Here is a 25,666-nt window from a genome sequence, read left to right as displayed (position 1 = left end):
AAAAGCTAGGGGACAAAGAACGTGTGGCGGCAGGATTAGAGAATCCCAGCTTTGTGGCTACAATGCATGCAATTGCGTGATTTCCATCCATCTTCTATGATCTTACCTTTGCCGTTTTTAGTTTCTTGTGTTCGATCTCTTACATGACATTCAATTCTAAACAATAGCCTTGTAATATTTCTTCTATTTTTTCAAATCTGAGAAAGAGGGATTGGATTGAAGCTATATATGCCCTCGATCTTTTACCACTAGCTAGGTCGTCACCACTGCTTGATTAGTTACGTACCGCCATTCTGTAAAATAAAGATTTGGATCCTTGCTTTATTAAAAAAAAAAGATGATATTAAAAACATTAACATAACTTTTGTTTGTGATTCGTGTCAACACCACAAACTCTCACAGCTTTCTCTTTTAACTAGTAAAGAGATTATTAATTAGTTAATTACAAATGTCCATCTGAACAGTGGGATTCACATCCGCAAAAACGGTTAATCTTAAATGTATTTCATGCACAATCCTTTGCTTTTGGCACCGAACAACTATAATTTGAATTTATAATTGTTTTTATTTGTTTATTTTGGGGGCAAACCTTAAACGTAATTATAGTGATAGATAGTTTGATTAATCACTTATGAGACACTTTTTAAGGTCTTACTAGATTTTCTTATAAAGCTGATTTGATGCTTCAGCATCGAGTATATGAGAGATTATATAAGATGGTGTCAAANTACCAAAACTATAAAAAAAAAAAAAAAAAAAAAAAAAAAAAATTGTAAGAAAAGAGGACTGGCATGTAGAAAAAATTGATAACTGTAGACAAGTTGTAGACAAGTTTATTAATTTTAATGGTAGACAAATTGGTTTTGTTGTTTGTGGACAATTGTAAAATCAAAAGATAAGTTTAAATCTTTACTTGTCTACAAGTAATTAACTTGTTTATTAGTAAACTGAATTTAGCTTATAATATTAAACTTGTCTACTGATAAGTTAATTTGTCTATTAATAAAGTGAATTTAGTTTACTTGACGTCAAGATTGACAAGGAAGAATTTTCATACTTCTCTTTATCTTTTATCTCTAGAAGTACAAATATAAGTGCGGATTCTCTACCACGCAAAGCACGTGTTTATCCGCATCATGTTTTGTTTGTAAACAATTTTTCATCCAATTAGCTTGTTTGATCTAATCTTTTTTTTATCCATCAATATTAGTTATTTGAAACGAATTTTTCCAAAAAAAAAAATGTAATGGAAACATTTAATCATCCAAAAACTAACGAATCTGAAACACATGATTCTAAACTAAAGTGTACATCTCATGGCCCAAAATAGTTTGCATAAGTCTCACAGTTCGACATAGAGACTTGATCATTGGCGCATTCGAAGTGATAAGGGCTAAGGGGCTTTGGATTCCAACCGGGAGAGACGCTCATCTGTTAGCTTTTTTGTGACGATGACCACGTCTTTGAGACTGACGACCTCATTCTTCAGCTCCGAAATTTCAAACTCCAGCTTCACAGGACTCATTGAAGATTCAACGGCGTAGGGAGCTAGAAGTAAAACAACGAAATACTTGAACATCCTCCAAATGGCTGACTGGACCGTCTGAGCAACAGCCTCCGCCAAGACTTCAGAAGCAGTGTACTCTTTAGGAAGATTAGAGAGAGAGAAGATTCGGAGCTTTGAAGCTAGATACTTCAAGAGAGAATCAAGTGAAGGATGTAGCCTTGAAATGGCAGAAAACAGCCTCACCAGAAATCCTTTAATAGGATTACCTTTCGGTGGTGGTAGTTCTTGACTAGAGAAGTTTCTAATCAAAACATAAGGAGGAGGCTTGGCTGCTGAAAGAAGACGAGCAGTGGAGACACAAGAGACGGATCTCGGGGCAGGAAAAAGAGTAGATCGAGCATAAGGAGGAGGCTAATCTTTTGTTGACAAAAAATAAAAATAAATAAATAAATAAATTTGTCTACCGGTAAATTAATTTGTCTAGCCGTACAATATTAAATTTGTCTACCAGTTAGTTAACTTAAATTTAGTTTACAATTTAAACTTTTCTGATAGTAAATTAATTTGTCTACCAATAACCTGAATTTGATTTATAATATTAAATTAAATTTAACTTGTCCACAAAATTGTAGAATAAAAAGTTGTCAAATAATACTGATTTTTATTTTGAAAAAACAGCTTGTCTACCAATTACAAAAAAAATAATTACGAGAAAAAGTAATTGAAAAAGGATGAAAATGCATAATTAAAGAGTTGAGAGAGAGAGCAGTGAATCAACAAGGCGGGAAAAAACCAAAATCTTGACAAAATTATAAATAAATAAAATGAGATCAATCGGTCAATCTTAGAAAATTGTAATATTTGTGTTTTTTTGTTTTGTAGGAGCAAGTCATAGCCACTCTAGACCATTGGTGAACCAATCAGCCAATATCAAAATCAGACATATCATTTGCTATTTATCTAAAATAAAACAAGATAGCAAATCTTAGAAAATTTGTTATCTCTCCTTTTTAATAGGTTCAGGCCGCCGTAGCAGCAGTAAACCAAAACCAGGTTTACCATTCCCTATTAATCTTTTTACTAGGTACTAACCCGCACATAGTGCGAGATAAATCGATTCAAATAAAAATTATGAGTTATATTATTATTTGAGATTTAAGATTTGTTTGTATAAACAAAATCTGTAAGTAAAGTTTATTTTTTTTATTTATTCAAGTTTACATTTATTTTGTGTAAAAATATGTTTCACCCGTGAAATATTTAAACGTGAAAAACAATTTCAACGTAGTGGAGAAAGTTTTGATGTATTTTGTGTTTCTAAAATCAATTTTTTAATCTTTTATGGTCACATGGTTATCTACATCACTATGCCATTAAATAGATAAATAAATATTTTTTAGACTAATTGATTTAATTTAAACTAATCTTAAGTCTAAAAACGCAATGAGACAACTGTATAAATTAAAAAGTGGTAAATAATCAAAAAGTGTAGTTCTGGTGAAAACTTATAGGGAAAAATGATTGTTTAGTGTTTTCAAAAAATTCAATAACATGGATACAATGTTAAGATTGTTGAGTCACATATATTTAAATAGTCATTGGAATTTTTAAATAGGAAAAAAAGGTTTTGTTTTTCAAAAAATTAAATTGGTGAATAGTTATAAGATTGTTTTTGAAATGTTATTTATTTTTAATATTATATTGTGATAATTAATTTTAAATATACTTGCATAGTTATAGGATTTTTTTAAATTGGAGAATAAGTTTTGCATTCAAAAGTTAAATAGATGAATAAGTTTAAACTGTTTGTGGTATGTAATCTACTTTTATAATTATTGTGATAATTTATTCAATTAATTTTCTAAATATAATTGAATAGTCATCAGACTTTATCAAAATAGGAGAATAACTTTAGCATTTCAAAAAAATTAAATAAATAGTTTCTATTTTTCTTGAAATGTAATTTACTTTTAATAATTAAATAGGTTATGAAAGTGATAATTAAATTCATTTTTGGATTTTAATAGTTGATTAAGTCTTTCATTTTTAAAAACTAAAAGAAAAAAACATTGTCTCATAGTATATTTTAATGACATATTTATGTAAATAATAATGACTTAATGAAAAGTGAGAGCATTTATTAGAAAGGTACAAGAACTCTGTAAGTACGACATATCAACCTTTTTGGTAAGAATACTTCTCTATTAATATACAGGGAATATATAAAATAAAGTAGATTGAAAGTTCAGTTAAGTTTGCACAGTTTTTGTTAGTCGTTCTGTCTCATATCTTTATATAATAAAATAATGATTAGATCAAATAATAAATAAATCAATGCCAATGGACAAAACGAAAACTAGTTATTGAAGAATCGGATTTTTGAAGAATCGAGTATTGCATCATTTATTTTTTGTGTTGTTGTTTTCTTTATAAGACATAAATATCTTAAATAATCTAGGCGTCTGACTCGTTTTTGTCAGTAAATTGTCGTTGTGATGATCCTTTTGATCATGAATCAATGGAACTTTTCCCCTTCTTTATTAGTAATTTGGTTCTACAATTAAAACCTCATACGTTTTGCTCTCTGATCAAGTATTATTAGACGACTATTGTACTAGTGGAAGATTACTTTTTCCTTATGGAATTGACTATTCGTGTGCTGACTCTCATATAGTTGTTTTTGTCTCTTCTTTGTTTCTTATCGATTTCAAGCTTAATATCATCCTTTTCAAGTACTTAATTCTGTTTTCTATTAAGTTAATTGTACAAGATCACTTTAAACCTTCATGTGTGTAATTTGGCTAAATCCTTGTGATATTAACATGCAGCTGATGAGACCCTAGCTACTGGCGATGAGACTCTTGCTATTTGTTCTCCCACAATGTCTGTTTCCCCCACAAGCCGCCTCTCAGGTATTGCTACTAGCGGCCTTTGAAAACTCTAATTTCGTTTAGAATCTGAATAATTCTCTAGTTTTGTCCCAAGTTCTCGATAAGTAAATTGCTCGCGTGATTACTTTATAGACTTAAGAATTCATTATCTCCTAGTTTATGCTTTCTCTGATCAATTTTGGATTATGAGTTTTGTCTTTATATTAAATGGACTACTATGGAGTTTTCGCCACTGAGTTGTTCATATTTTGTTGATTGATCATTTTACTAATGTAAGGTTTTACTATTGTAATCACCTAGTTTTGGATTAGAGGATGATGAGTTTGTCATTATTCAATTGAGTATGTGCATGCTGACTCAACTCTTTGTCTATTTCTGATTGATTTCTACTAATGCTTATTCTAATGGATGTTTATATCAGATTTGAGTATTGCATCATTTATTTTTTGTGTTGTTGTTTTCTTTATAAGACTTGAACATAGATAGATACCTTACATTCTCTGGGCATCTGTCTGACTCGTTTTTTCTCAGTAAATTGTTGCTGTGATGATCCTTCTGATCATGAATCAATAGAACTCTTCCTTTTCTTTATTAGTAATTTGGTTCTACAATTAAAACCTCATATGTTTTGCTCTCTGATCAAAAACTATTAGACGACTATTGTACTAGTGGAAGATTACTTTGTCCTTATGGAATTGACTATTCGTGTGCTGATTTAACACCTCTCACATAGTTGTTTTTGTCTCTTCTTTGTTTCTTATTGATTTCAAGCTTAATATCATCCTTTTCAAGTACTTAATTTTGTTTTCTATTAAGTTAAATGTACATGAATTAAGATCACTTTAAATAACATGCAGATGGTGATGAGACTCTTGCTACTGGTGATGAGACTCTTGGTGACGTAGCAGGCGTAAACCAGAACGAGGTGAGATCAAATAATAAATCATCAATGACAAAAAAATTTAGCGGGATTTTAATTGTGAATTACGGGTTTTATCAGTTTTTTTTAACAGCATAGTTATTCTTTTGCAGGTTTCCGTAAGTGACGTCCCTGATGATATCCTTATTGACATACTCAGGAGAGCAGCTCCAAGGAAGAACACACACTCTTTAGTCTGTCGGCGATGGTGTGATGTGCCTCGTCTACACCAGACTATACTGACTTTGTTAGAGTTTCCGCTGACCCTCTTCCCGCTGAGATATCGTGGATTCAAGAGGCTAGTCTCAGTTTTTTGTGGATCACCTGCTTACAGATGAGTACACGGATGTGCTTACTGATGCTCATCTTGCCAGCTTGGCCATGGATTTCCCTCTGCTCCAGAGCCTTGCGGTGTTGGGATGTGATGAGATCACTCCAGCCGGTCTAACCTACCTCGTTAGTCGGTGTACGTCGCTTGTTTACCTACACGTACAGTTACCAATTCACCACAATCAAGCTTTCTTTTCTGCCAAAAAAAAATTAACACTAACGTTGTTTTTGTGTGTTTGTTTATGTAGAGCTGCTCACGCTTTGATGACGCAGCCATCATTGCAGTTGTTAGGGCTTGCAATCGACTAGCGGAGCTCAGGATTGCGTTCTGTGAGTTTACTTAGGCGGGCATTGCCACTCTACACCAGCTCACGATGGTGAGTGGAGTAGTTTGTCTTCTTTCGGAGGTACAGCCTTTCGAGATCCCATCTAGTCCTTCATGAGGTTCCTATCCATTTTCGAATAACAAAGAACCATCTATTTCCATTTCCCATCTACTTCGACATGTCTATTCTCACTTCCCCATCTACTTCGATACCGTTATGTCTTTTTATGATTTTATAGCGTTATATTCTTTGTAAATTCTGCAAAACATTTTACAACATTATTGCATATAATAGAAATCAACATATAATAAAATGTTTAGAATTCTCGTTTTAGTTAAATTATATCTTGTTCATCCCCATGTCTTCACTTCATTGTGCAAGCTTGGCCTCCACGTCACCACTTCCTTCCCCGACAGTGCGTGAACCAACGTAGTGGCTGAGTGAATTCTGACATCCTAAAACTCTATACTGACAAATGCTATGAGTGAATTCAGACATCCATAAAATCCAAGCATAATTTATGTATATATGACAACAAGAATTAATAAATATGTTCTTTTCAAGATCAAAACAAAGTAATATTTTATCCCTTACATCATGACTCAATGTTCATCAAATGGTAGTAGCAAGAACATGCGCTAAACCATATGGCTCATTGGTTGTAGACAGTAGTACAATGTCAACCCACATCAGCATTCCCCAAATCTCTCTCTTTTGGCGTTTTTCAATCGCATTTTCCGCACACATCATTCTCTTTATGGTTCTTAGCCACCACATACTCTTCCCACAAAACTGCCATTTTCCCACCATAATTCACCAAGTTAACATGAGCAAAACGAGTTAAACTATGTAATTTTTCCAAACCTTTCAAAAAATTTCATAATCTTTCTTTCGAATCATAACAGTCGACCGTTTTACCATCAGAACGGTAGAACACGTTTTCTATCACACAATAAGATGATGATCGACGACCCCATCCACTATTCATCGCTAAGTCTGCGGTTCTCCATCTGCCTTTATGAAGCCTGTAAGTCACATCCTTCGCTTCAGACCTCACATAGACAGTTCCTTCATATTCTACGATTTTGTATTCAGAACCTCCAAATATCTCCGCGCTAGGGATCTGCAAAAACTCCCAAGTTTGAGCCTTTGTATCGAAAACCTCCATCCAGTTCCTTAAATCAAGATTTTTGCAACCTCCATGTTACATATATTTTTCCATCAAGGACGCAAGCAGATTGGACCTCACGGGCCACACGCATAGGTGGCGCCTCACGCCATGTGTGAGAACGACAATCCATGACCATGACGCTAGACGAAGCATTCTTATTCACTAATCCTCCAATGGTGTAGATGTTAGGACCAACCACTACAGCATCAGAGCACATTGTAGATGGAAAATTAGGAGATGAAATCGGGACCAAAAACTTTTTGGAGTTAGATGGTTCACGCTCTGATAACGTAGTGGCTGAGAGCCGGTAAGTAGCCGTAAACACATAAAGACAATTCTCCGTGAGCTTTAGAAGGGTTCAGGTCTGATAAAGTTCAGTTGAAGCAACGAAAAACCGGAATCTCTTGGAAACTAAAAAAAAGAGTTGGATAATACAAATTTGAGACGGGGGTTAAGCAGTTATATACCAAATCATTAGGAAGCATCAAAATTGTCATTTGTACTCGTCGTGGCTCTTCTCCGTTCATGACGGCTGTGGAAGGTATTACTAACATTAACTTAATTTCTTTTTCAAAAAAAAAACATTAACTTAATTTTGCTTTTTACATATAATATTCCCTAATGTGATAAGACTGCATATATAATGGTGATACCCAATATAGGTGTTTTAAGCATTTTTTGTAATTTGTTTTATTATAAATTTAATTAATTTTAACCCCTCCATTTATCACCTATGGAGTCGGTCTAAGTGATAAAGATGGTCTAATGAAGCGTGTCTCGCACGTAATGTGCTATTGTTTTGGTGTGTTTAGACCTCACAACTTTTTTTAATTTTATTGGAATACAATCAAAAGAGCTTTTCAACTAAAAAGGTAGAGATTTATATATGGCGACAGCGAACGTGGCTAATCCTGGCCGTGGCGACCGTAGGAGAGGCGGTAGAGCAAGAGATGACGACAAGTCGGTCTTCAAGACGACCACAGGGGTTGAGACCGTCGCGAATTTCGAAGACATGGGAATTAACGAGAACGTTCTTCGTGGTCTCTACGAGTACGGTTACGAGAAGCCATCGGCCATTCAGCAGAGGGCTGTCATGCCGATTCTCAAAGGGCGAGATGTTATTGCTCAAGCCCATCCGGTACGGGAAAGACCTCTATGATTGCCCTCTCTGTCTGCCAAGTCGTTGACACTTCGTCTAGAGAGTATGTTATGTTTCCTTTTCCTTTTGCTGGCATAACCCTAATTTCAATTTTTAACTTTTCTGCCAAGTTATCTATATATTCTCATCTATTTGTTACTTTTGGTTGCAGGGTTCAGGCCTTGGTATTATCCCCAACAAGAGAGCTAGCTTCACAAACAGCGAAGACGATACAAGCTATAGGATTACACGCCAATATCCATGCACATGCATGCATCGGTGGGAAGAGCGTTGGAGAAGACATCAGGAGGCTGGAGCATGGTGTTCAGGTTGTGTCTGGGACACCTGGTCGTGTCTGTGATATGATAAAGAGGAGAAGTCTACGCACCAGAGCTATTACAATTCTGATTCTTGACGAATCAGATGAGATGCTGAGCAGAGGATTCAAGGACCAGATCTATGATGTTTACAGATATCTTCCACCGGACCTCCAGGTTTGCTTGGTTTCTGCAACTCTTCCTCGGGAGATTTTGGAGATGACAAGCAAGTTCATGACGGATCCAGTGAAGGTACTTGTGAAGCGTGATGAGTTGACTCTTGATGGAATCAAACAATATTTTATTGCTGTCGAGAAGGAGGAGTGGAAATTTGAAACACTCTGTGATCTTTACGACACACTTACCATTACTCAAGCTGTTATCTTCTGCAACACAAAACGAAAGGTGGACTGGCTTAGTGAGAGTATGAGGAGTCACAACTTTACTGTCTCATCAATGCATGGGGACATGCCTCAGAAGGAGAGAGACGAGATCATGAATCAGTTTCGGGGAGGTCACAGTCGCATATTGATCACAACAGATGTATGGGCACGTGGGATCGACGTGCAACAAATTTCTCTTGTCATTAATTATGATCTCCCCAACAACCGTGAGCTCTACATTCATCGTATCGGACGGTCTGGTCGTTTCGGGCGTAAGGGTGTTGGAGTCAACTTTGTTAAAAACGACGATATCAAGATTCTCCGGGATATTGAGCAGTACTACAGTACCCAAATTGACGAGATGCCAAATAATATAGCTGACCTTATGTAGTAGAATTTTTTTTTTTTTTTGGTGCTCTGCTTGAGATATTATCTTATAAGCGTTATTTATGATCCTTATCTAATTAGTAATTTGTCTCACTTTCAAGCGTTATTTATGATCCTTTAGAGTTTGTGTTGATAGAATATAGGAATATTCTCTAAACAACTTAGCTATTGTACATATATTGTTATGTGTATCCCATCTATATTCCTATATTCTATCATGTGTTACACATAATTCACTTTCTGGTATATGGTTTAATGACTTAAAAAGGATCATCTCGACCAGACATAGCGATTAGAAAAAGGATCATTCATGAAAGAAGAAAAAAAAATGAAAACAAAAGTGATCATATTCCTTAATAATTCACATAATAATAATGCATGACTTATTCATCAAATGGTAGTAGCAAGAACATGCGCTAAACTATATGGCTTACTGGTTGTAGACACAACGCCTGACCATTCTACCACTCCCCAAATCTCTTGTTTATGGCGTTTTTCAATCGCAATTTCCGCACACCAGAATCTTGTCTCTTTACGGTTGTCAACAAACACATGCTCTTCCCACAGAAGAGCCATTTTCCCACGATAATCCACCATTTTAGCGAGAGAGAATCTTGTTAAACTAGGCAATCCTACAAAACCCTTCAAAGTTTTCCGTACTCTATCATTGAAGTCATACCAATTGATCTTGCTATCATTATAACGGTAGAAGACGTTCTCTATCACACAATAACATGAATACCGACGATCACCCCAACTATCCTTTAGAATTATGTCTGCCGCTCTCCATCTACCTTTGTGCACCTTGTACATCACATGCTTGTAGACACATTTCACAAAGAAAGTTCCTTCATACACTGCGGTTAAGTACTTAGAGCCTTCAAATATCTCCTTGCTAGGGATCTGAAAAAACTCCCACGTTTGGGTCTTGGTATCAAGAACCTCCATCCAATTCGTCAAATCAAGATCTTCGGAACCTCCTGGTACATAAATTTTCCCATCAAGGACGCAAGCAGAGTGGAGGAACTCACGGTACGTCCGCATAGGTATAGGTGGTGCCTCACGCCATGTGTCAGAGTGGAACTCACGGGCCACACGCATAGGTGGTGCCTCACGCCATGTGTGAGAACGACAATCCATGACCATGACGCTAGACGAAGCGTTATCATTCACTAATCCTCCAATAGCGTAGATGTTAGGACCAACCATTACAGCATCCGACCACAATGCAGATGGAGAATTAGGAGATGAAATCGGGACCAGCGTCTTTGTGGAGTTGATTGGTTCCCGAGAGAGAGTGAACCAACGTAGTGTCTGAGTGCCGCTATGTAGCCGTAAGCAAACATAAAGACAACACTCGGTGCGGCCTAGGAGGGTTCGGGTCTGATAAAGTTCCGTTGAAGCAAGGAGAGAGCGGAATCTCTTGGAGACTAAAGAGAGAATTGGGTAATACAATCTTGAGACGCGGGCTAAGCAGTTATATACCAAATCATTAGGAAGCATCAGAATTGTCATCCGTCGTCGTCGTCGTGGCTCTTCTCCATTCATGGCGGCTGTGGAAGGTGTTCTCAATAGAGAGATACAATATTAGTATGTACTTTGCTCTGTTTCTTTTATTTTTCCTTTTTTTTTTTTTGTTGTATTTCCTTTTTGAATAACCAATAAAAACACCGAACTCATTCATGTGAGGAGTTGCAAATTATTCTTTGGATTAATCACAGCTTTTTAACATTAATCCAAAAATATATAAAAAGAAAAGGAAAATAAAGAAACAGAGCAAAGTACCTGCCGGGTAAGACCTTGGCTATTTCAGCCTACTTGTTTCCATAGATTCGATGAGCATTCATGAGAGCTACTTCTTCCTCTGAGGTCCAAGCATCCTTGTTAATATCAGGATTCAAATGGTTGTGCCACCTGCATGCAAATCAAAACACATTAAAGCTTCCAAAATAACTAATAAGAAAAAGAAAAAAAAAGATTGGCTCATATGAATTAATCACCTTTCTCGACATTGGTAACCAAAGAACTGCCAACATATATATTGGAGGCGAGGCCTTGTTTAATATATAGCCTCTGCATGAACTACCAAACCTAAATCAAGATTTGCTACAATTCCAATGGCACTCAAAACGCTTCCTAAGGTAGAACGGGTGGACTTAACACCAGAGTTCCGCATATTGAGAAAGTATTCAATAGCCACAGTCTCACATCCTCTTTTGCCATGCCCTGGAATCATTACATTCCACGCGACCACATCTGGGCTTGGCATCTCCCCAAACAATAGACGTGCATAAACTGATGTACGTATTGATGACAGTCACAAAAGCTAAATGGTCAGGCCGATGGCCTTCACCCCGCGACGGCTTCCTCTGGCAAACCAGCCTTCACATGGCCAGAAAACAAACATGTCCAGCAAACTGTATTAGGATCCACTATCCCATCAAAAACTAGTCGAGCATCACCAAGTGCTCCTCCTTGTGGTCCCATTAGATGTTAACATCTACTCTTTCGCATTTGCTCAAACCACTAACCATAATGTTGTGAGTCTTAACATTAGGATAAACAGAAGAGTCCACCAACAGTTTGTCTTCATAGCCATGATGTGATCTCTTTCCTTGAGAGACCCATCAATTAAGATGTTATAACACGTAACGTCAGGTGCTAATCCTCTCTCAGACATTTCATCGAACAGTTGCAGTGCATCATCAACTTTTCCAGCTTTCGCAAGATCGCTAATCACAGTGCTGTAACTAAACACATCAGGCTTCAACCCTTCTTTCCACATCCAATCAAGAAACCCTCTAGCTTTCTCGAACTGTTTCCTCTTGCATGACATCTTAATCAAAACATTATACGTCTGCAGAGTTGCCGCCAAACCCGTTGTTTCGAAGTAGGCGAACAAGGACTCCACTTTATCCCATTGTTTCGCCTCTACGAACACATTGAGCAGAGTATTATAAGATCTGACCCCAGGCTCGCACCCAAAAATCTCCCCCATTCGTTGGAATACATCAAGAGCTCGGTCCGGCATGGAGTTCTTCCCCTAGGTTTTGATAACCGATAAAGCGACATCTTCGTCGCACTTGCATCCTTGTGACCTAATGAGCTCGACGATTCGACTTATATGGTTTTATATGACCTAATGACCTAATGAGAGACGTCAGACGTCGGAGTATATAGTGGTAGACGACGGCGGAGTGTGCATAGCCTGGATGACGAGTCGCCGAATCGAATAGAGCAAAAGCTGCGATTTCAAGAGCTTGAGGATTTGTTTGGGTGACACGACCATGAGAGAGTAAACAAATGTTATTTCGAGATGTTTAATGTAGAAACCAATAATAGCTAGCTGGTTTAAGGCGGTTTATTCCGGTTAAAATAGATAGACAACGTCAACAAGTGATTCGTTTAATGATCCAACCACATGATTGGATACAATTAAAAAGTATAATTTTCTCTAAATATACTTATATTACCACCATATCAAACTCAATATTTATACTATCTTTAGCAAATAAAATTAACATAATCCTTGCTAATTTGCATATATAATTAATTTGTAGAGATATACAAATTGGATAACTTATTTTTCTATAAACATCATCTAAATAATTTAAGTTAAAATAAACTATAATTGAATTCTATAAATAAATATTTTCACACGAAGAGTAATGTTAAAACGAGACAAACTACCAAGTCTTTAATTAGTAATATGTTATCACCCGTCCTATTTACATACTTGAGAATCAAAAGACTGATAGGAAATTTTATCATTAAGACAGTATATCATCATTTTAGTTCAAAAAAAAAAAAAAAAAAAAGACAGTATATCATCATCATTGATTCCGACTCTCGTATATACGTGTGATCAAATAATCAATCATTTGATATAATCGTTCACAAACCTTTTAATCATATCCTCTAACACTCATCTTATCAGATTTATATACATATATATACTTTCATAAATTCCATGAATTTCATACTCTACTTTGTAATTTTTTTGAATTCAATATTTGTATGGATTTCTTCTAAAAAAAATATGTTGTAAATACGTAATAATCACTATGATAGACCGTAATTGAACATAAGTTGTACTAAAACCATGATGAGACTCTTGCTACTACTGGTTTCCAATGACCATTTTCCCCACAATCCTCTCAGGTCTTGAAATCGAAAGTATAAACTCAGGAGAGCAGCTCCCAGTAAGAACACACACTTTTTAGTCTGTCGGGGATGGGGTGCCGTGCGTCGTCTACACCAGACTACACTGACGTTGTTAGAGTGACCGTTGATTTCCACTTCATGTCTCTTTTATGATTTGTTCTTTTATAATTTTATAGCGTTATATTCTTTGTAAATTCTGCAAAACATTTTATAACATTATTGCATATAATAGAAATCCATATATAATAAAATGTTTAGAATTCTCGTTTTAGTTAAATTAAATCTTGTTCATACCCATGTCTTTACTTCGTTGTGCAAGCTTGGCCTCCACGTCATCACTTCCTTTGCTCGGTCTCCCAATCTTCTTCTTTATATACCAAACGTATTAATCATGTTAACGTTACATTAATTCATTCAAACCCTTATACATCCATCCTTATTCATCACGACAAAGATATTAGTTTTCCATCTAATGACTTTCCTAAAACTCTATACTGACAAATGCTACGAGTGAATTCTGACATCCATAAAGTCCAAACATAATATATATGACAACAAGAATTAATAAATATGTTCTTTTTAAGATGAAAACAAAAGTGATATTTATCCCTTACATCGAGTGAATGATTCCATGTTCACAAAATCATGACTCAGATCCATCAAATGGTAGTAGCAAGAACATGCGCTAAACCATATGGCTCATTGGTTGTAGACAGGAGTACAATGTCAACCCACTCCAGCATTCCCCAAATCTCTCTCTTTTGGCGTTTTTCAATCGCAAACTCCGCACACCAAATCATTGTCTCTTTATGGTTTTTAGCCACCACATACTCTTCCCACAAAACTGCCATTTTCCCACCATAATTCACCAAGTTAACATAAGCAAAACGAGTTAAACTATGTAAATTTTCCAAACCTATCAAAATTTTCCATAATCTTTCTTTGGAATCATACCAGTCGACCGTTTTACCATCAGAACGGTAGAACACGTTTTCTATCACACGATAAGATGATGATCGACAATCCCATCCACTATTCATCGCTAAGTCTGCCGTTCTCCATCTGTCTTTATTAAGCTTGTAAGTCACATCCTTCGCCTCAGACCTCACATAGACAGTTCCTTCATATTCTATGCTTTTGTATTCAGAACCTCCAAATATCTCCTCGCTAGGGATCTGCAAAAACTCCCAAGTTTGGGCCTTCGTATCAAAAACCTCCATCCAGTTCGTTATAAATCAAGATTTTCGCATTACATATATTTTTCCATCAAGGACGCAAGCAGATTGGAACTCACGGGCCACACGCATAGGTGGTGCCTCACGCCATGTGTGAGAACGACAGTCCATGACCGTGACGCTAGACGAAGCGTTATCATTCACTAATCCTCCAATAGTGTAAATGTTAGGACCAACCATTACAGCATCCGACCACAATGCAGATGGAAAATTAGGAGATGAAATCGGGACCAAAAACTTTTTGGAGTTAGATGGTCCCCCGTCCCGGACAGAGCGTGAACCAACGTAGTGGCTGAGAGCCGGTACGTAGCCGTAAAACACACATAAAGGTGTGAGCTCAATAGAGAGATACAATACAATATATGTACTTTGCTCTGTTTCTTTTATTTTTTTTTTTTTTTTTGTTGTTGTATTTCCTTTTTGAATAACCAATAAAAACCGAAGTACCGAACTCAAGTGAGGAGTTGCAAATTATTCTTTGACTAATCACAGCTTTTTAACATTAATCCAAAAATATATAAAAAAAAAATTATAAAATACCAAAGCGTGTAATAAGGAGGATATCTCTGTTTAGCCTAGCCTAGGGGTTGAGAGAGTCTCAATCAATCAACATATCTTTCTCAGCTGATTTGGTTTCATCATCAGCCTTCTCTTCCTCGGCAGATATAAACTCAAGCTGTCTTGATTTGAAAACTGCTGTCCTTTTCGATCTTATCCGGTATGGAGGAGATAGATTGTAAGCATTTGATCCATTGTTTTGAATCTCTTCACTGTCAGGGCTCTCTGAACTATCTTTACCATGGTTCACCTTTTGATCAACCTCTTTAGCTTCATCTGTTTTCGCGGCAGTGTTGTCATCCGGAACAACAACCCTGGGTCGTCTTTTCCTGAAAATAGAAGGTGTGTTTGGGTATGTTCTGGCAGCTTCTCTCAGGAAAGATTCAGGACTTCTTGGAGTTGAACCGTTACTGTACTTATTTCTACACGGCGGTGGAGTGAAGAAGCTAACTGGTGATGCGATTGGACTGCAACCACAATCATGCCCATCCATACGCTGCGTATCCACTTCTGATGCCACGTAATACTCTGTTTGAGGCTTGTAGTAAAGATGATAACCATTCATTGCAACTCCACCATTCTCTGGCAATGGCTCTGGGTTAAGAAACTTAGGAGAACAAGCATACTCATTAACACCAGTCATTCTTGAAGCAGCTCCTATTTCTTCAAGCGGAACAGAAGAGTTTAATTGGCCATTTCCACTTTCATCAGCGTTCTTCACATCTGTAGTTCGTGATGGGGTTTGAGTTACTGAATCAGAACACCTTTTCTGAGCAGATGATGAACGTTTAGTTACACTATCAGGAACACCGTTCTTTGGTGTTGGTGGTGGTGGTAACCTACCAGTGACTAAGTAAAAATCTGACTTCTTTTTCAGTGAACTATTCCAATGGTTCTTTATTGCATTATCAGTCCTGCATCATCAAATTTCTAGTAAGCTCTTTATTATAACCAGAAGCTAGGCTTTCTAAAAAGTCTTTTACTCCATTGAAGAATATATACCTGCCGGGTAAGACCTTGGCTATTTCAGCCCACTTGTTTCCATAGATTCGATGAGCATTTATGAGAGCTACTTCTTCCTCTGAGGTCCAAGCATCCTTGTTAATATCAGGATTCAAATGGTTGTGCCACCTGCATACAAATCAAAACACATTTAAGCTTCCAAAATAACTAATAAGAAAAAAAAAATGATTGGCTTATATGAATTAATCACCTTTCTCGACATTGCTTCCCAATTCGACCTGGTAAAGACTGTGCGATAACAGACCATTTCGCAGGCCCGTATCTCTTAACGAGTTCAACGATTTTCTCATCCTCCTGCAAAACAAGAAAACGTTAAGCATTCGTACTTCACTTAAAAAGATAGCCAAACACATTAGTTAATTCAGAAACAGAATGAACCTCTTGTGTCCAAGGTCCCTTAACAAGATCCGGATTTAGAACTTTCTGCCACCGGTGCAGGCATTGAACTTCAGTTCTATCATTGAAAAACTCCGCTGCAAAAATAAATACACCAAACCAAACAATAAGAACAATACTAAATGCTTCACAGAACCAGCTGCTTTGAAAAAAGCTGGAAATAAACGTAAATGCCTCAGCTGATCAAGTAAATCTACAAGTGTAATTCATAAAACTAGATAGGAAATAGTATGAACAGTAAACAGTTAGACATATCTACAACTTCAGACAAGACTCCAACTACAAATCTCTGTAATGTTGTAACGAGAACTAGAATCAAACAGACATAAGACTTTTACCTATCTTCTTCCAGCTCTTCCCTTTAAAAGTGCCAACTGCCTGTCTCAATGTCTCATCCTGCATTATGAAGTAAGACAAACTCTCATCTTGATTTTCGAACTAGTGATCCAGAATTTAGATATGTCAAAGCAATCACTAGTAAAATACTAACCTCTTCAGGAGTCCACCCGCCTTTCGCTCGCCTTATAGGGCCGCTCGTCCTCCTGAATAGCAAAAATTATCAACATCAATCTCCTATAGAAAGTAGGGATTACAAACACCAGTTTGACAAAGGAGTTTAATGTATTTCAAATTGGCAAACGAGTGCTGCAGAGGAGTTACTTCAAAACTGCCATTTCGACTCAGATATACAGAAAAAGAAGAGGAAGAAGAAGAACTAACCCGAGGTACCTATGAGCTGGTGATGCTGTGGCAGGACTTGCAACAGTAGGAGGAGACTTGTGGGAACTACCAGCACTGCCTTCAGATACAGAAGAACACGAAGCAGGTGCTGATTGCTTATTTTCTACACACTTATCCTCAATTTTCACTTCACCTGTTTCTTCCTGAAGATCCATCTGTAAAAAAAAATCAAGAATTTGATAAGAATTATCAGAGAAAACCCTAGAAAAAAAAAACACAAACCCATCATCGTAATTCGTAAAACACAAAGCAGACAGAACCCAGATCTCACAGATCAGTAATTCAGCAAACCACCAACCATAACACAACAAAAAAAAATTAGGGTTTATTATAACAATTCCAATCACATAAATCAATTAAAGAAAAAGCCCTATATTCAAAGAAAGTGAGATTCGTTTAAGAATCAGAGCGAAACAACGATGAACTCAATTTCACTACAATCTGATCAGAAGAACAAAACCCTTAAATAAATAAAAAATTCAGATTCGTTATACACAAAAACTAACCTCATCTGGAGAAGTAGCCGCTGGATTCAAACTGCAGCTCATCGAGATATACAGATACACGAATTCACCACCAGAAGAAGACGGAGGTGAGAAAGGAACGTTAAAAAAACCAAAACTTTATTCGAAAAATACTTTGCCCGTTGAACCAGAGAGAGAGAGAGAGATAGAGAGAGAGAGAGAGAAAGAGAAGACTTTATCGAAACAAAGAAAAAAAAAATATATTACATTAAAAAAATAAAAAAAGGGGTTAAATTAGCTCTGACTATTATAACGAATACTTCTTCATCTGACGTCACACCGTTACTTGCCGTTCTTTTTACCTTATGTAACCTATTCTCTCTGTACCGGCTCCGGTTTATTTCAATTAACTAGACATTATTTTGATCATATCATTACCAACGGACTAGTCAACCAAACCAAACCAAACCGAACCGAAAGGCTAAAGTGTATTAACGCCGTCTTACGTAATATTTTGGAAAGTGGAAACGTCGGAAAAGGCTAAAAAAGTAATAACGGACGTTAACGGTAGAGAGTTAACCTCAGAAACGGAAGTTTGAACTTCAAACGGCACTCGTAGCTTATCCGTTGACCCCATTGAACACGTACGTATGCGATGCAGTTAACTCTGGACCGTCCGATGCAGATTGAGATGACTCGATTATACTTTGGGTTAAAAAAGAACCCAAAGGCCCAAAAGAACAAAGCAAATTTTATGTTGTCCGGACCGACACAGTAATTAAAAAAAAAAAAACACTTTTCTGGTAGGCTTTTTTTGGCAAATTTCATAAAAAAACAACAACTCTTCTACATACATTAATAGCTCATAAAATAGGTGAGATAAAAAAAACTTAGATAAATCCTGTTATCTGTTAGTGATTAATACTAATTGTTATCTAATAAAATAACCAAAACAAGGATAATAAAATTAATAAACTTAAATCCATTTAGATTTAGTTAATTATATATATATTTTTTTTGCCCGGATATAGTTATATAAGTTAGTAAATCTACATATATTATTCAAAAATCTTAATCACTTACTGATAGATAGATAATACAGAATCAAAGATCCTATAATAAAATCATAACTTATATTGGGGTTCTCCTATATTCACGCAAAAATCAACTGGTTCGGCTCATAATAGATCAATACAATCCAAAATTATAACCATCCGCTTCTTCTTCCTCTTCCTCTTCTTCTTCATAAAATTTCTCACCGTTTTGATACTTTGTGTTCATGTCGTATGATTCTACATAGCCTTCTTCATCCTCTTCAGCTTCATCTTCATTTTCACCAATCTCAGGCTCATCGCTCTTCTCTTCCTTCTCCTCTTCCATGTCTGTCTCTGTTTTCGACCTCTTGGGTGGATTCTCACCTGCCTGAAAAAAGAAAAGAGAAGAAGGGAAGTTGTATAGTGCGCTAAAATACACCTGAGAAAATTGATGAGAGTTACCCAAGACAAAATTTAAAACTTACCGATGTATCAAAGAGTTCTTGCAAGACGTCGTCGTTGATTACAGCTGTAAGTCTCTGTAAGAGTCAAGACTCAAAAATCAGGGAAGAGGAAGACACACAAAAATCCAAATTTTTTTATTCAAAGCTAAATAATACATCACCTTTTTAACAAGCGTTCGGCGAACAGCTTCCATGATGGTTGTGGCTGGGGGAGCCGCGTTCTTTTCTTCCTCAGCTTTCTTCTGCTGCTTTTCCTATAAGAAGAGAGAAAACAGAAGCACCGAGTCCATCACGTCATTCTCCATAAGTCAGATACTTGATATGAAACCAGGAACGTAATTGCAAAGTTTAAACCGAGTCACCTTTCTACTTTGTGTCTTAGAAACTATAGTAGCTTCGTAAAACTTTCTTGCATGTTCTGGGCAGTTAGAGTTGCTCGCTTTTAAAGCTTCACTAGCAGCCTTCACAGCTGCTTCCTTGGCCGCTTGCTCCTACAAAATAATATAATTCTGTTTCTTATGAGTGGTTGATCTCATATATGATACAACGAAACCCAAGAGAAGATAGATGATATATCTAGGCTCTGAAATCACCTCAATATAATCTTTGTTCATTGCTTCCCATACGATCTTCTTATAATGCTTTTCATCCTCGTTGTTAATATAGCAATCCACCTGGTCAACACTAAAATATTATGACCGACAGATCAAATATAACAAGTGAAACTGTCTGTTCCATATTCAAGGTTGGACATTTGACGTAGCATTTACTAACAACACAAGAAAGCAAAACAAGTACCGACCTCTTTATCATCGATGTCAGAAAAGTTGCCTGATTCATCCGACGTACCAGCATACTCTTCAGCCCCATCTTTATTTTTTTCACCTTTCTCTGGGACACAGCACAAAACGATTCTCAAATGCTAAAATAGTAGCAGAGAACACTTTAATCTGATACACAACAATTGCACTCACCAGAACACTGTTTTTCGCTTTTGTTCACACTACAATAGTCTGGTCCTCTCTCTGACTGCTTAAAGTTCGACAGAAGAAAGAGCTTTCGTATAAGATCTTACCAAAGCGAAATTGAACAAGCTCCCACACAGGTGCTTTCTCAAATAAAGGAGCACCGAAACTTACATATAGTTGTTCACCGTGATTAAGGCTACCAATTCCTCCCTCGTTTTTTTCTCTAGCCGCTTTGTCCATTCTCTCTTTCTCTGCGCGCTGGAAAGCAGGAGGATCCGACCCACCAACAAGTCCACCAGAAACATTTAAGAGCTGTATAAAAATTTGGAAAAGAAACATGTGATTGTTAACTTTCGGAGCCATTTGTCACGGATTAGCAACTATGTAAACAGAGGACATGAAAGCAGAAAAGCAGGCATTAAACAGGATACCTACATCTTTGTAACAGTCCTCACATAGTCCATAACCAAAAGGTTTACAATCCTGATGCATACAGAGCACATCCTCTTTGTTTGACGTTGGTTTCATGGTAAACAATCTTTTCCGCATCTCCCTTTCTCTTTCCCTTTCTCTTTCTGTGAGCTCATCACCCTAGCCACATATGTACAAACGTTATAAAAATGAACATAATTCTTCAACTGATATGAGGCAGAAACAAATTGAGCCCGTGTTGCATTATTGCATATGACAACAATCAATAGCAGCGGAGTATGCAATATTGTTACTACTATGACGGCAGTACCAGGTACAAATACTTAACCCAACATCAATCATGTGTGATGATATGGCCAGTTAGCAAATAATTCTACAGCTAGACACGCTTAGCCTTAACTCACATTTAAATTTCCAGACTCCGTATTGCCAAACTCAATCAATCGTTTGGTTAGAGTTGCTTCACATATATGGACAATGTTTACCTGAAATATTGAGAAAACAAACCAAATCAGCAATAAATTAGTGAAATAGAAGGCTAACACATCTTTCCGCTCATCTAAAACGTTATTTCTTGATAAGCCAACCATATCTTACAATATCTGACTTAGAGCACTTGATACCATGAGAAAGAGCAGCAGTGTAAGGTGCTGCTCCACATATTCCACTTGGTTTCAGGCCGGTCTGCAAGTCAATAGGTAGCTAATATTAACACAAGACACAATATATAACTAACTTTAAGACAAACAGTACATAGGAAACTATCACCTAACATAACAAAGTCACACCTGCATCCAATCTCTCTTCATACTCGCTATAATGGCTGTAGCTGTTCTTACAACAGCTTTATGCTGTGTTCCTTTCAATAAGCCTGCAAATATATGATGGAACGAGTAGGTTGGGTCAAGTATTCAATATAACTGTTTCATTCTGGGCTGATGTTCTGCATCAACCAAATACAGAAAAGAATGGTAGCCAAAGGATGACACACTTACTGTTCGAGAATCGAGGAATGAAAATTGAAGGATCAACAAGCTTTTCATAATTTTGACCGTCCGCAAAGTACAGCAATTCACAGAGTTGCAAGTACACAGAACCTAACTCATAACTGCACAAGATTTGATGAGACCAAAACAGTAAAATCAGCATTACATTGCTTGGACACGGAAAATCGCTGCAGTAGAGGTAACATGTAATTAGGCTACAAAAGAAAGTTGAACAGTATGTAAATAAAAACAACTTATCGTACACGCTAACTCGAAGGTAACTTGAGAAATCAATAAGAAGAAACGCAATGTTCATTTCCCTACAAATCAAGAAAGTTTTTGGTTAACATATAGCAAAGAAAACATCACTATTCAGCATGGTATTCTAACGAGGAAAATAAATCAGGAGACCACAAGACCATGACTCTAACCTGCAAGTCAAGTACAGACAGGAAGCCTGTACTAGTTCAGTACTACGGCCCTTGGTGAAATTTTGCTCAACTGCCATCTTCAGAAGATAAAGTGAGTTAAAAAGGTGGTGGAAGTCCTTACAAATTACTATTCAGAAAATAAGTAAACCAAACATACTCTAAAGAATCGAGCAGCCATGTCAATCACATCATCTCTCTCATCACCAATTCCCAAGGCATCCCTCAAATTCCTAAACTCATCTCTAGCTGCCAGAAAAAACGAAGGTCTGTCAGATCAAACTGTACTGATCAAAGATTGCATTAACAATGCAATGTTTCACACGGCCTCAAATTTGGCAGGAAATATAAGGATGGGAAATACATAACAGTGAGTACACCTAAGCAATTATAGAACTGAAAAGTTTGAAATACAATAAAAAGGGAAATGCACTGCTAGTTCAAACATAAGCAAAAGTTGTAGACTAGAAGTGTCAGTTGCACTAATTAGGCCAACAATGAAAAAAAGGCATACCTATTCTTAATCTCCTTTCACGCGAGGCTGACACCCCACTCTGAACACTCCTTACAATGTTACCTGACGCTTGGCTCTGCAGGTACAAAAAAATAATGTGTAAGCTTGAACCAAATCATTTCAAAGAATCCAAAGGCAGTATAATTCTCAAGTAACTCTCTGGATATAACTGAAGAGAATTGTTGTAGACGATTAATAGCTACAATAATTCCAAGATTCTCCAACAAAAATTAGTTTATCCCTCTAAGCTATTAATCATCTGCAAACCATATGAGAGACACCAATAACATCCCTAAGTAACATTGAAACATCTATAGTTCTACAGCAGAGGAGCCTGAAAAGAGGGAAATGAAACAAAAGCGGTGCTGCTTATACCTGCCCAGTAGCATTCTTAACGAATGTAACTTCAGCAGAAAAATTGAAATTCTCCAAAATCCTCCCGCATAAGTTACAAGCCCTGCAAAATTAAAACATATGAAATTCATAATTCGAAGCTTGGAAAGTTGGAAACCACAAAATCCAAACAGAAACTGAGCTCCTAAAAAGATACAACACCAGTGAAGAATAATCAAGACACTTACAATGCACCATCGTAGGGGCGAGTTCCGGGAACATTCTTCCCACAATGGTTACACCACACCATAGCTTCCAGTTAAACTGCTCATTAATGAGGAAGATCAGATTTTTTGGCGAATGAACACGATCGTGCGAGGAAGTGGAAACAATTAGGGTTCAATGGTATATAGGTTCACCATAATTACATATATACACATGTAATTATACCGGTTCTAGTCGCGAAGACGGCGACGGCGGAGAAGGCGGAGCTGAGAGACGTGTTGAGCTCAGATATGTGACTGCTCCGATTCGAACTCGTGTCCCTAAGAGTTAGGCAAAAGTAAAGTTTGTAAAGGATAACGGCAATATAATTTGGTTTAGTACTTCGGTTCAGCTCAATTTCAAGAAATTATCAAGTTAAACCGGTCACTTAGATCTGGTCCGTATCGGTTATTGTTAAACCGTAAAGAACACGGAGTGACATCTTTAAATTTAGGCCTATGCATCAAAACCGTACCCGAATACCCAATCTGGAATCCGATCCAAAAACCGGGTTCGAGTTGGATATGAGTTTGCCTATAAAATCCTATTGGATTCTATTTTTTAATACTTGTGGGTTCAGGTTAGGGTCGGATAATACTCGATACCCGTTTGGGTACCCATTAAACGCGAACATATAAATATATTTATAATATTTATCATTACTATAATGCAATTACCCCAAAATTATGATTATAATTTTGAATATTTCATTTAGTTTTATACCTAAATATCAAAAATAATCAAAATATCTAAAATATTTTGTCACATAACTCAAAGTTTAACTAAATTTGTTTAATTTTAATTATATTTTTTTTCGAGTACCCAGTAATTCGGATATTAATCGGATTCTAAAATTTGTAACTCAAACCGACCCGAGCTCAATAGTACCCAAACCAAACCGACCCCATATATCTAAAAATACCCAATGAATTCTATTTTTCTAAACCCGTTTATCCGAATCCAAACGAATTACCCGAATAAATAATACCCGAACCCGATTGAATTGAAGTTTAAACTTTAACGATCACAAAAATCAAAGATAGAAATTGCCATAATAACATAACACTGGGAAATTGGGCACTGACAAACCAAATATTTTCTGAAAATTTAGAAAGTTACATAAAAACAAGGAGAAGTGTATATAAATAAACTTCAAAGCTTCAAGTTGTTGTCGCCTATGGTCCAAGTAATTTAAGAGGTTCCTCTTTCTTCTCAGTGGCATTACGATTTGCTGCAGAAGCTCTAAGAGGAGGCTCAAAGATCTTGCTTGCGACATCAGGAGGCAATGCGTCTTCACCGGGAAGAACAAGAAGCCCTTTCTCTCTCAGAGAAGAAGGTTCATTGTAGCAAATGCTCCACAGTGAATCCACGAGCTGTCTCTCTTCTTTCACCGTTTCGAGATCCTCTTGTGACATCAAGCTGATTCCTTTGATACGTTCTTCTAGTACCTGCCTCAGTTTCTCATCGCTTTTGTCTATGCTGCTACCTCCGCTTCCATCGTTTTTCTCTCTCGCAAGCTCAAGCAGTCCGCGGAGAGCTGCTTCCCTGGTCTCAGAGTCATCACTAGACGCGAGATGCATCATCACTCGGGGAAATCCGAGTCCAGCGGCAACACTGCGGTCTGAATCATCCTCTTGAAGTAGGTATTGCAACAAGTTTAAGGCTTTCCTGGAGAATTTGGAATAAAGTAAGAGATAAGCAACAATTCAAGAATCTTCCAAGGTTTGAAATCTACAGGGACCGTAAAGGAGTAATAAGTATTTGTGTGGATTACCTTTGAAATCTCACACTATCAGACGCCAAGGCTTCTCTTAGACCAGCATAGCCATTGGCAAGCTTGAAAGCAGTGACCCCGGGCTTGTTATGGCGAATCAAAGCTACAAGCCATATTGAAAAGGTATACCTTTAGTATATCATAAACCAAGTAAAATAGAATAACAAAAGCTTTATGATCATCTCAATCTTTACTGTAAACAAATATCACAAGCTGGCTTACCTGATATCGCGCCAAGAGCTTGGGTTCGAGCATGAATATCTGTGTCTGAAGTGAAGTTTGAAAGCAATGACTCCAAACCATTCGCTTCCATAACTAATTCCTGACTTCTAGGATTGTTCTGAACAATTGTAGTAACGACATCAGCAGCTTTTGCCCGAATATTAGCATGAGAGTTTTTAAGGAACCCGAGAAGAGGAACCAAGCCTCCAATAGAATGAAGATCTACACAATAGTAAATTAGCAATTATCAGACTGTGCCAACCACAACAGAAAAAAAAAAAAAAAAAAAAAAAAAAA

The 25,666-nt window shown here is 36.8% G+C and overlaps 6 protein-coding genes and 2 pseudogenes across 9 annotated transcripts; 1 reads left to right on the top strand and 7 right to left on the bottom strand.

Annotated features, from left to right (window-relative positions):
- LOC109130775 lies at positions 6,586 to 7,641 on the bottom strand (annotated as a pseudogene).
- On the top strand, positions 8,031 to 9,382 carry LOC104764635 (annotated as a pseudogene).
- LOC104764634 (F-box/kelch-repeat protein At4g23580-like) lies at positions 9,698 to 12,639 on the bottom strand. 2 transcript variants are annotated; one of them, XM_010488205.2, is made up of 3 exons: positions 11,370 to 12,639; positions 11,155 to 11,283; positions 9,698 to 10,922 (listed from the first exon to the last, which is right to left on the bottom strand). In XM_010488205.2, exon 3 carries the CDS (start codon positions 10,915 to 10,917, stop codon positions 9,760 to 9,762), a length of 1,158 nt encoding a protein of 385 aa, XP_010486507.1. In that variant the 5' UTR covers positions 10,918 to 10,922; positions 11,155 to 11,283; positions 11,370 to 12,639; the 3' UTR covers positions 9,698 to 9,759. The 2 variants fall into 2 exon arrangements, with proteins under 2 accessions (XP_010486507.1, XP_010486506.1); XM_010488204.2 differs by having other exon boundaries at positions 9,698 to 11,283.
- Positions 11,184 to 12,400, bottom strand: LOC104767388 (pentatricopeptide repeat-containing protein At3g09060-like). The gene is made up of 3 exons (XM_010491422.1): positions 11,901 to 12,400; positions 11,578 to 11,751; positions 11,184 to 11,283 (listed from the first exon to the last, which is right to left on the bottom strand). Exons 1-3 carry the CDS (start codon positions 12,398 to 12,400, stop codon positions 11,184 to 11,186), a joined length of 774 nt encoding a protein of 257 aa, XP_010489724.1.
- LOC104767387 (F-box/kelch-repeat protein At4g23580-like) lies at positions 14,193 to 14,948 on the bottom strand. Its single transcript, XM_010491421.1, has 3 exons — positions 14,787 to 14,948; positions 14,488 to 14,708; positions 14,193 to 14,430 (listed from the first exon to the last, which is right to left on the bottom strand). Exons 1-3 carry the CDS (start codon positions 14,946 to 14,948, stop codon positions 14,193 to 14,195), a joined length of 621 nt encoding a protein of 206 aa, XP_010489723.1.
- Positions 15,226 to 18,201, bottom strand: LOC104764633 (transcriptional activator Myb-like). 2 transcript variants are annotated; one of them, XM_010488203.2, is made up of 8 exons: positions 17,993 to 18,201; positions 17,475 to 17,641; positions 17,236 to 17,287; positions 17,084 to 17,141; positions 16,728 to 16,822; positions 16,540 to 16,643; positions 16,329 to 16,457; positions 15,226 to 16,240 (listed from the first exon to the last, which is right to left on the bottom strand). In XM_010488203.2, exons 1-8 carry the CDS (start codon positions 18,032 to 18,034, stop codon positions 15,367 to 15,369), a joined length of 1,521 nt encoding a protein of 506 aa, XP_010486505.1. In that variant the 5' UTR covers positions 18,035 to 18,201; the 3' UTR covers positions 15,226 to 15,366. The 2 variants fall into 2 exon arrangements, with proteins under 2 accessions (XP_010486505.1, XP_010486504.1); XM_010488202.2 differs by having other exon boundaries at positions 17,466 to 17,641; positions 17,993 to 18,200.
- LOC104764632 (transcription factor IIIB 60 kDa subunit-like) lies at positions 19,033 to 23,653 on the bottom strand. Of its 2 annotated transcripts, none has more exons than XM_010488199.2 (20): positions 23,560 to 23,653; positions 23,358 to 23,433; positions 23,152 to 23,233; positions 22,777 to 22,852; positions 22,423 to 22,511; positions 22,266 to 22,342; positions 22,098 to 22,154; positions 21,844 to 21,956; positions 21,637 to 21,719; positions 21,446 to 21,532; positions 21,253 to 21,333; positions 20,852 to 21,007; positions 20,588 to 20,728; positions 20,423 to 20,480; positions 20,251 to 20,339; positions 20,042 to 20,122; positions 19,811 to 19,939; positions 19,610 to 19,702; positions 19,470 to 19,523; positions 19,033 to 19,372 (listed from the first exon to the last, which is right to left on the bottom strand). In XM_010488199.2, the coding sequence occupies exons 2-20, from the start codon at positions 23,417 to 23,419 to the stop codon at positions 19,139 to 19,141; spliced, it is 1,842 nt and encodes a 613-aa protein (XP_010486501.1). In that variant the 5' UTR covers positions 23,420 to 23,433; positions 23,560 to 23,653; the 3' UTR covers positions 19,033 to 19,138. The 2 variants fall into 2 exon arrangements, with proteins under 2 accessions (XP_010486501.1, XP_010486502.1); XM_010488200.2 differs by having other exon boundaries at positions 20,423 to 20,477.
- Positions 24,377 to 25,614, bottom strand: LOC104764631. The gene is made up of 3 exons (XM_010488198.2): positions 25,370 to 25,614; positions 25,148 to 25,250; positions 24,377 to 25,041 (listed from the first exon to the last, which is right to left on the bottom strand). Exons 1-3 carry the CDS (start codon positions 25,458 to 25,460, stop codon positions 24,549 to 24,551), a joined length of 687 nt encoding a protein of 228 aa, XP_010486500.1. The 5' UTR covers positions 25,461 to 25,614; the 3' UTR covers positions 24,377 to 24,548.

The sequence above is a fragment of the Camelina sativa genome, chromosome 19, assembly GCF_000633955.1.
Source record: "Camelina sativa cultivar DH55 chromosome 19, Cs, whole genome shotgun sequence".
Lineage (NCBI taxonomy): Eukaryota > Viridiplantae > Streptophyta > Magnoliopsida > Brassicales > Brassicaceae > Camelina > Camelina sativa.
Note: the sequence above shows the minus strand (reverse complement) of the source record. Positions and strands in the feature narration are given on the sequence as shown.

Bases quoted from the DNA above. Each gene is read 5' to 3' on its own strand.
- LOC104764632 (XM_010488199.2), bottom strand. From the start codon at position 23,419: ATGGTGTGGTGTAACCATTGTGGGAAGAATGTTCCCGGAACTCGCCCC. The intron at 20,123-20,250 runs GTCGGTACTTGT...AGTGTTGACCAG, and splicing joins CTGACATCGATGATAAAGAG to GTGGATTGCTATATTAACAA. The intron at 19,703-19,810 runs GTGACTCGGTTT...CTCTTCTTATAG, and splicing joins CTAAGACACAAAGTAGAAAG to GAAAAGCAGCAGAAGAAAGC.
- LOC104764631 (XM_010488198.2), bottom strand. From the start codon at position 25,460: ATGGAAGCGAATGGTTTGGAGTCATTGCTTTCAAACTTCACTTCAGAC. The intron at 25,251-25,369 runs GTAAGCCAGCTT...TATGGCTTGTAG, and splicing joins AGCTCTTGGCGCGATATCAG to CTTTGATTCGCCATAACAAG. The intron at 25,042-25,147 runs GTAATCCACACA...CAAATTCTCCAG, and splicing joins GATAGTGTGAGATTTCAAAG to GAAAGCCTTAAACTTGTTGC.
- LOC104764634 (XM_010488204.2), bottom strand. From the start codon at position 10,917: ATGAATGGAGAAGAGCCACGACGACGACGACGGATGACAATTCTGATG.
- LOC104767387 (XM_010491421.1), bottom strand. From the start codon at position 14,948: ATGGTTGGTCCTAACATTTACACTATTGGAGGATTAGTGAATGATAAC. The intron at 14,709-14,786 runs GTAATGCGAAAA...GAGTTTTTGCAG, and splicing joins TCCTTGATGGAAAAATATAT to ATCCCTAGCGAGGAGATATT. The intron at 14,431-14,487 runs GTATGATTCCAA...AAATTTACATAG, and splicing joins GATGGTAAAACGGTCGACTG to TTTAACTCGTTTTGCTTATG.
- LOC104767388 (XM_010491422.1), bottom strand. From the start codon at position 12,400: ATGCCGGACCGAGCTCTTGATGTATTCCAACGAATGGGGGAGATTTTT. The intron at 11,752-11,900 runs GTTAGTGGTTTG...GGCCATGTGAAG, and splicing joins TTAAGACTCACAACATTATG to GCTGGTTTGCCAGAGGAAGC. The intron at 11,284-11,577 runs GTGAGACTGTGG...ATTTGCATGCAG, and splicing joins AGGGCATGGCAAAAGAGGAT to GTGGCACAACCATTTGAATC.
- LOC104764633 (XM_010488202.2), bottom strand. From the start codon at position 18,034: ATGAGCTGCAGTTTGAATCCAGCGGCTACTTCTCCAGATGAG. The intron at 16,458-16,539 runs GTGATTAATTCA...ATTTGTATGCAG, and splicing joins GGGAAGCAATGTCGAGAAAG to GTGGCACAACCATTTGAATC. The intron at 16,241-16,328 runs GTATATATTCTT...TTGATGATGCAG, and splicing joins GCCAAGGTCTTACCCGGCAG to GACTGATAATGCAATAAAGA.